Below are 8,876 nucleotides of genomic sequence, written 5' to 3' on the forward strand. Positions count from 1 at the left end.
AACAGGCACCAGGGACGGAGTGGTCAATGCTAAAAAAATTCTTAAACACAATTTGAACTATAGAAAACCTGGAAGGAACATTGCTAATCCATCCACGTATTGCATGGTATTCATCCACGTATTGCATTTTGTTTTCTGGAAAATAGGGTCATGAGGCAAGTGGCCTTCGTGTTCTGGAAATAAGTTCGTGCCCTCGTGAGGAGCCCAGATGGTTCTCAACATGTTTCATTGTTTAAATATTTGGTTCCACATGGCTCAATCCTCGGATCCTGGGAATGGTAGCCAGATTGCTTACACCTTGGAAGTGCCAACGTTTGATCTTTGGACTCTATTGCAGAAGAAAAGGTTATAGTGCCCAATTATGTATTATATATCTAAATGCATTCACTTAATTTTCACAATTTTTTCCGTGGTTGATATTAGTTTATGTAAGATTATTATTTTAATATGTTCTTAATTGATAAACTGAAATTCATATATGTTTGATTAATTTTTTTTATTATATATATATAGAAATTTTATTATGTTTTTATAGAAAAGCATATTCATCTGAAATTCTGTATCATCAAAGCAAGGAGGCACACAGCAACTCCTGACCAATGGCTGCAATCTGCAAATAGATCTCGGTACTTTCGCTCTTCTCTGTTGAAGTCAGTGCTCAAATGTAATCGGAAACTAGCTCTCATTTGAGAATTATCTTCACCATTCTGTCCACTGACTAAAACTGTAATATTAAATCCATAGTCTTCTGGATGGCAGTTACCTGCCATGTAGAGTGATAGATATACCCTTCACGATGCACTGAATCACATTATATATCCAAGACAGACAAGAATATTCTTAATTTTCTATCCAATATGAAGGAGGAGTTGCAGCTGCTTTAAATATCGTCAAAAAATCCATGATAGTATTTATACTACCAATGTTAAACTCGGCAATGGTCATTTGGGGGCAGCTCTGCAATTTTATATAGACATACTGGTTGAAGCCTCAAACTATCAGGAAGATTATGGAAAGGCAAGGCATTAGAGGCCCTACTCCTCGTTTCATCATTGCAAATCTCGCTGACATGACTATATTAAAGTTCTAATTTGAATCTTTGATGAACCCACGAGAATCTGAGGCGCCATGCTGGTTAAAAATCAATATCAGAACGAGATACAATGGACTCAATAACGATGTCCCATATCTTCAGAGACCCAAATTATACTTCAACTGAAACTATGCTCATTTTATCATCTTAAACTGAGTATTAAGAGCAGTTAATTTCTGAAAGTGAAACTTGATAAGTCAAACTCCATTACATTATGTTCTTCAAATAAGGCTACTCATGGTTCCACATGCTTCCTTGAACAACATGAACCTTGAACAACATGAAATTGGCAATAACAAAACCATGATTTTGTATCATATGAGAAAATATCTGATTGAAAGCCAAGCTGCTTGGGAAACTGTCGGCATATAGTGCTGCTGGTCAATCTCTGAACGTCAAAACATAGTATACGAATTCAAAGGCCGCTAAATAGAACTATGTGCTAGCTGCTTCGCAGCCATCCTTGTATGGTTCATGAACCATGATCCTCAAGAAAATTGAATCTCTAACCAAGCTAACCCTCCCAGCTTGCTGTTTGTTATTTAATTAATGTTATATTAGCAACCTCATGTAAGTTCATACAATAAAAATATTCTTTAATACCAATACTCATTGTTACTATAACTCATTAGACCTCATGTAAATTCATAGAATAAAAATATTCTTTAAGACCAATACTCATTGTTACTCTAACTCATTCGACAAATAACTGGTCTCAACATTGTATATTTCATGAGATCTAATTTTACCTTCTGTTTCGGAGATTTTGAGATGACTTTTCTCTTTGCAAGATCTGTCCCGAAGAGAGATTGTAGATCGGAATCAGAGAGAATGTAAAACCCTTCGATAGGGTTTGCAGGCAACTTTCTCTTTACCAGAATCGATCTACGTTTGATTGGCGCAGGAGGACAGCAAACCGCCGGAGATATCTTGCGCTCCCGCAACTTGGGAGTCTGGCATTTTTCTCCATCTTCTTCATTACCCATTAACAGATCCGGGCATTTTTCTGAATCAGCGCCGGTTTTCAGTTTCAATGTACTCTGAAAAGCTGCCAGTGGTGGCAAAACAGGATTACTTCCCGTTACATTGAATGAATCTGCCTCTGGACTGACACAGTCTTGCGTCTTTAATTTCGCCAGTGCAGATGGTCTATTAACTGGAGCCATAGTCAGAGCAACTTTCTTCTGGTCCCCCTAACTGCACCAAAAATCTAAAGATTCACAGAACAGCAATCCAGTTTTCATGATCACAGAAGCCATCGAAATCTCTTATTGCGAATTCCTAATCAAATCAAACCTGACGAGCGAAGAAGACCATAGCAAACAGTGTTCTTTGAAAATATTAGCAGCTGCAACTGGTGTCTCCGAAAATATTAGCAGCTGCAACTGGTGTCTCCCTGGAAACTATTTGCAGCTTCAACGTGTCTCCCTGGAAACTATTTGCAGCTTTCAACCAGGGCAGGAGACTTAATTATAGACGGCTTTGGCTTAATGGTGTTGGAAGTCCCATTAGCACAACTGGTTGTTTTACTAGCACAACCGGTTGTTCTACTAGCACAACTGTTTGTTTTATTAGCCCAAACGGTTGTCTTATTAGCACAATGGACTGAGGACAGGCCTTATCAGAAAGGCTACCTAGTATCAAATCTCATTCAAATCTTAAGGGCTGGTGGTACTGTGTGCATTGGTGGTACCCTGTGCTAGAGAGGAGATATGAGAGGAGATATGCTAAAAATTCCAATTAGCTAAAGACTGTATGGCCTAAGCAGGAAAGATCCTGGAAAACCTTGTCTTCCTCAACATTTGAAGAAATCAGTGCTTATTAACAGGCATTTTATCAATTAGAAGGACAACTTTTATGAAAGCAGGCATTGGACTATGTGCTAGGAATTCAATTATGAAAACAGCACAAGGCATATAGGCACAAGCAGATTACAAATTATCGTACTAATCAATTGAAAAAAGATCTTGGAAAAGTACGAATCCCACAGAGCATCTTCAACCATATGCCATATGCGTTAATAAGGTACAAGGCACATGACCACAAACAGATTTTCTATTACCATACCAAGCAATTGAAGAGGTTGAAAAAGTACAAATCCAAAAGACCATTTATGTTCAACCATATGCTGGTTGAGCCCTGTGACTTGAGCTGTTTGTTTGTGTCTCTGCCCTTAGATTGACATTATCAATAGATGCAATGCAATTATATTCGTACTTAAACCTGCCCATTGTATTTACGTCAATTGAATTCCTCATGGCTTGCCAAATTTCTTGCCGGTCACAATACTGTAAACTCTTCATGAGATAAATGTTTGCATGAATACAGTCAAAGCACACTGCTTTCCTGTGCAACAGAGGTAAAGGCTCCACTAGAAGGCCGTGATCCATATGGTGTATGCTCTTTTGAGCAATTAAAATCAATGTCTGCACAAACCTTTTCATATTTTTGGACCATTAGTATCCAAAATATCCAAAAAAAAATGGCATCCCAACTCGCTATGTCATAACATCTAGCAGTGCCAATGTCATCATTCAGAGATATTGAGTTCACTAGAGACCCTTGTCTGGAGCACCACAAACACTGCTGAACCTTGAACATGGCTTCTCTAACTTTGAATTGCCTTGGAAAGACATGATCTGTAGATCTTTCCTGTACTCATCAAACTGCAAGTAAATAGTTACAGTTAGATTAGACGTCAAAGATAATTTGCAAGGCAACTACATGATATTGGAAGTGATAGTTTGGCACAGACCTTGTCCTCTGACATTTCTGTGAAGCCAAATTTGCTTATCCAGATGGACTCAGCTTCCTCCGCAGCAGGCAACACCAGATTTTCAACATTCAAGAATCCAAGCAGCCTCTCAATACATGAAAATAATGACTGAAAATAACCCTGTAGAAAATTATCCCTTGTCATTCATACTGCTTTCTTTCTGTCCGTTACAAATTCTAATTCTTTCTAGCCAATGATGGTTTGCTAACAAAATAATTATTCAAACAGAATTGTATCAATGAAGTCACAAAAATTCAAAAAATTCGGACAGCATAACTAATTTCAATCATAGACAAACAAGCATCCCAAAAATTTCTTGGCTAAGTGGAAAACAGTCCAATAAGGACAGACAGGCAATGGAGAAAGTGAACTACGCTAAAATAGCAGGATAAGCTTCATGTCAAAACAAGTAGTAATTGGAAAGGTTTTTCATCTCTAAACCAAGTTGGGTGTACAGGAAAATTTGAGAATAACATGATCAAAATAAACCCTCATGATCAAACAGTCACCTGTCCTTGACTTCTCGGGCTAGTAGCAACAAGTGGTAACTCTGCAACTTGCCGTCCAAAAATTCGAAACACTGCAGCTGAAATCACTACTGAGCTGCAAATACATAAGAAAAATCACATATTTGTGAAATAAGTACTAGGTATACACCACAGCCTATAGGAAATAAAATATCATAATTTCAGTATCACTCATAAGCAAAACTGATCAATCTTTTAGAATTGAATATTTCAGATACTAAAAACACTGCATCTCAAAACACCAAAAGGAATTCTTAAAACACTTACTCTGCTGTCAAAACTGCACAATACATCCCTCGAAATTCCTGAGCCTTCATGCTTTTACTGCAGAAGAAATGCCAGTGCACAGTTTCAGCAAGAAGGACTTTCCAGTATCAAACATACATACTGAAATCCAAAGGTAGCCTGTTAGAAAGACGTTACAACAAACAAATATATGGGAAGGGGCTCAATCACCTGTAGACCATTGAAGGGATTAAATCTCGACCTGTCACAGTGTCAATTATAGGATCAAAGCATTCCTGCCTCAAAAGCATAACAAGTTAGGCATATCAACCAATTTTTAAAATCTTCATTATATATAAACAGGCAAACATACTTACAGCAAAGATAGCAGCAGCCTCTGAAAGTAGTACCCTACTGTCAGGGTCCCCTGTTTTGGCATGAAGAAGCTGCCAGGATATATTGGCACTAGAAACTTCTTCCAGACCCTTATCACGTCGCTTCTTCATCAGCTCAACAGTTATAAAAGAAGGTAGGCTTTCTGGTCCATGTGAAACCAATTTTTGCAGTGCAGAATGAATTTTTGTACAATCATTGGAGCAGAACCATTCACCCTCTGGCAATTCCTGTTGCACATAAAAATCCCTATCAGGATTAACACAATAAAGTAACAAAAACGCTACTCTGTCAGATACCTAAACTGCTCAGAATTCTTAATTAAAAACCAATCCTTTGCATCAAAGAAATAAAACAGAAAGTATTTACAATGAAAATATCCTTAAATTGGTTAAAAGAGTAGCATTTCTCATATGGAGTTCAGACATAAGGATTTGACCTACTTTTAAATCTGCCATGCCCCGTTCTCTTAAACAGCCAACGTGGAACTCCTTCTCACACTGACCATGCAACATATGATAATTAAGCATTCACTACTCAAAACGACTAAAACAAACAATATGCAACAGCATGAAACAGGAAAGTATCTGTACTTGGTCACAGAGCATAACAGTGCGATCCCCAAATGCCCGTTTATCGAAATCATGAAGCCTGAATCCACATCACAAACATGCACGAATAGTGTTAGCTCATATTTGTCTGTTCCAAAGGCACTATACAGTATAACTATAATGAGAATGAGCATCCTCATCTATTTTGAATATATGCTTATACTGTAATGGAATCTGAGACCAAGTTGCTTAAACATCCATCCAGCCTATATACAAGAAGCTATGTTGTTAAGTTCCTCAAACACAGTAACCAAAAGTGAGGTTCGCAATTTGTTTAGGAAGCATAAGCATAGAGAAAGAAACTGTACCAGAGTCGAGTGACAGGACCTTCAGCTGCTGTGCAATAAGAATCCCTGGATACAGCCTGCACTGCTCCAATCTGCCATTAAACATGAAAGCATGCCATGAGACCTGACCCCTTCACAGAGAAACCAGAAGAATGAAACTGCGAATGAAACTGGTGCCCTGTGTAGGAGACGAGCGAACCGAACGGGGTTTTGGGCACGGAGCTGTTGATATTGGGGACTCTCCTGAGCCGGTAGGCAGACACCTCCCGCCATGCAACCCTTTAGGATACGGCCGACACCTGCAAAACAGCAAGCAAACCTTAGCATATGTATGCCTGTTCGCACATAATACGAATTAACATTAAACATTAACGAATTAATGTTAGCATTAAGAGGAAACCGCTGACGGTCAGGGCCAGTTCATTGTGCGTAAATACCAGTTTAGGCTATGGTCCGGCCTCTTCCGCCTCGGGAAGAGGCCAAATAAGATGGCGAACTCAAGCTGAACTCCAAACTTTAGAATATAACTGCAAATAACGCTAAAAAGCCTTGCAAATTAATGCTAAGTGCCCTCCGAACGGTTACTATAGTCCCTGCCGGATGCCAGATGGCAGGGACTAATAACAATAATTGCAGCAAAGGAGAGAGTAAGTTCAATGATGTAATGACAAATCAAATGTAAAATAATAAAATAATATTATAATTTTTATAAATAACGAAATATTATTATAAATTTTAATTTATTAATGTTTATATTTTTTAATTTATTTGAAAATTAATGAAAAGTTATTATGATATTAAAGGTTATCTATATAAGAAATAATTACCTTTTATTATTTGTTTTTTGTTAAGTAAATATTAAGAGGATGATTTATGATGGTGGTTTTTTTATGAAAATTGGAGATTATTGTGATATTTAAAAGAATTTGGTTTGGTCATGTGTAGCTATTGATTCTCCAAATAATTCATACTAAGAAAATATAGTCTTTTTCATAATATTTTAGATATGTTATAGGTTATTTTATTTATCATATATTGATTATTTTGAAAGACTCAAATAGAAAGCAAAGTCTCTTTATTTTGAAACATTCAAATACACAAACCAAAACATCTTCATATTCTTTTTATACAAGGAATGGATATTCTCCATAGAAAACAAATCATCTTTATTCTGAAACATTCAAATACAAACCAAAACATCTTTACATTCTTTTTACATGAAGAATCGATATTCTCCATAGAAACCTTGTGATCTATTGAGGGGTAAACCCAACACCCAATACCTAACTCTTTCCCACAATATAAAAATAGCAACCACTCCAAATCCAATCCCGACTTCTATAACTAATACTAATAATAACATTTTTTCATCAAAATCACTTATCCATCCCAATTTGATAGGATTACTCTTACCGCTATTCCTTTCTCCTATTGTGATTTTTTTACATTACATAGATTTAAAAGAAGTCACCAAAGGCGGACGGCCTATGCTTCCGTGAATGCATGTCAAATCAGTCCTATGCTTTGTTGCGGTCTTTGCGGATCAATAATTCATAAAAGCCCGAAAATTGTGCACTCAAGAAAGTAAATTCAATTATTTATTCACTTCATATAAAGGCGGAAAATGCTCTCCCCCCTCTATTTATTTAATTGGTGTCTGCTCATTATTTATTAAAGTGTGCATAGTAAAGTGTTTTATTATTTATTAAAAAATAATAATATTCTTCTTCTAAAAAATAATTATATAGGTTGGAATGTGCTATATCAATTTTAATATTTATTAAAAAAATTATATCCTATCATATATAATAATATTTTATAGTTTTAATTTTATATTTTGTAAATTTAAATTATATCTTATCATATATAATATTATCATATATAATAATATTTTCAGTTTCGTATTAATAGTTTTAATTTTATATTTTTTCAGGTTCATATTAATAGTTTGAATTTTATATTTTGTAAATTTAAATTATATCTTATCATATATAATAATATTTTCAGTTTCATATTAATAGTTTTAATTTTAAATTTTTTAAATTTTTTAAATTAACGGATGGTTGTTGTTTATGTCAAATAATTATAATGTGCATGTAATTATTTTTTTATTTTCTTATCTATTTAATGCTATAGTTTATTAACAAAAATTTTGGTATTAATGATTATGATAATGATTACATCCATTGAAATTATCATTAATCTATGGCATTAAAAAAGAGTATGAAATTTGTATCAAAATAAATATTAAAAGAAGAGTGACAAGATTACTATTTTTGATGATTTGAGAGGTTAAGTTGTAACAAGTGTTTTGAAATTGAATTTTAATTTGGATATATGTGAGGCACTTTAGGGAAAGTTCATTTCACTTTCAACCCTCTTAGTGTCACAAAGATGAGATATTCTTGCATCCCACAATGTTTAGATAGTTGTCCAATGTCAAATTTCACTATGAAACTCGTAGAAGTTGGTTCTTGTTTTAGCAATGTTGATTTTCTTCTTTGTGCTACTTAGAATTAAAATATATTTTTCATTTTCTAAATTAAGGACGACCACTTCTTTGTAGTATGTTAGCTTCCTTTCATTTTCTAAATCTATATTTCACCACAAAATCTATTTCAATTTAGATGTAATAATACTTTTAATATTATCTATATCCAACAAGATGACATTTTCCTCTATTCCCCAATTCCTTAGCAAATACTTGACATCTTGATGTCATCCTTACTTGAGCCACTGGTGATTATGGCTAAATTTAAACATAATGTGTATTCTACTCTCTTTCACACCTCCATGTTCTCATTGTCTAAGGGATTTACCTCTAGCAACATGTTAATGAACACACTTTTTATTAAAATTCAAATATCCGTATGCAAAAGCTTATAATGAGTATTAAACAATAAATTACGAGAAGTATGGAAAAATCATTAATTCAAATGATTTTTTTAATTAAAAATAAATGCC

General features: G+C 34.9%; 2 protein-coding genes across 3 annotated transcripts; both read right to left on the reverse strand.

Annotated features, from left to right (window-relative positions):
• Positions 1–1,328: 1,328 nt before the first annotated feature.
• On the reverse strand, positions 1,329–2,984 carry LOC149193215 (uncharacterized). Its single transcript, XM_089404817.1, has one exon. It carries the CDS (start codon positions 2,257–2,259, stop codon positions 1,783–1,785), a length of 477 nt encoding a protein of 158 aa, XP_089260943.1. The 5' UTR covers positions 2,260–2,984; the 3' UTR covers positions 1,329–1,782.
• Positions 2,985–3,460: 476 nt separating this feature from the next.
• LOC149193216 (increased DNA methylation 1-like) lies at positions 3,461–6,112 on the reverse strand. 2 transcript variants are annotated; one of them, XM_089404815.1, is made up of 9 exons: positions 5,934–6,112; positions 5,608–5,665; positions 5,458–5,514; positions 4,999–5,244; positions 4,853–4,917; positions 4,664–4,720; positions 4,379–4,472; positions 3,849–3,989; positions 3,461–3,759 (listed from the first exon to the last, which is right to left on the reverse strand). In XM_089404815.1, the coding sequence occupies exons 2-9, from the start codon at positions 5,620–5,622 to the stop codon at positions 3,646–3,648; spliced, it is 789 nt and encodes a 262-aa protein (XP_089260941.1). In that variant the 5' UTR covers positions 5,623–5,665; positions 5,934–6,112; the 3' UTR covers positions 3,461–3,645. The 2 variants fall into 2 exon arrangements, with proteins under 2 accessions (XP_089260941.1, XP_089260942.1); XM_089404816.1 differs by lacking the exon at positions 5,458–5,514 and having other exon boundaries at positions 5,934–6,111.
• Positions 6,113–8,876: the final 2,764 nt, after the last annotated feature.

The sequence above is a fragment of the Pinus tabuliformis genome, chromosome 2_2 (genome assembly GCF_031772625.1).
Source record: "Pinus tabuliformis cultivar Carrire ecotype Pingquan chromosome 2_2, CPIR1, whole genome shotgun sequence".
Lineage (NCBI taxonomy): Eukaryota > Viridiplantae > Streptophyta > Pinopsida > Pinales > Pinaceae > Pinus > Pinus tabuliformis.

Coding starts and splice junctions, on each gene's coding strand:
- LOC149193215 (XM_089404817.1), bottom strand. CDS start 2,259: ATGGCTCCAGTTAATAGACCATCTGCACTGGCGAAATTAAAGACGCAA.
- LOC149193216 (XM_089404815.1), bottom strand. Junction 4,918..4,998: donor AGGCTGCTGCTATCTTTGCT/GTAAGTATGTTT, acceptor CTTTTGAGGCAG/GAATGCTTTGATCCTATAAT. Junction 3,760..3,848: donor CAGAAATGTCAGAGGACAAG/GTCTGTGCCAAA, acceptor ATTTACTTGCAG/TTTGATGAGTACAGGAAAGA.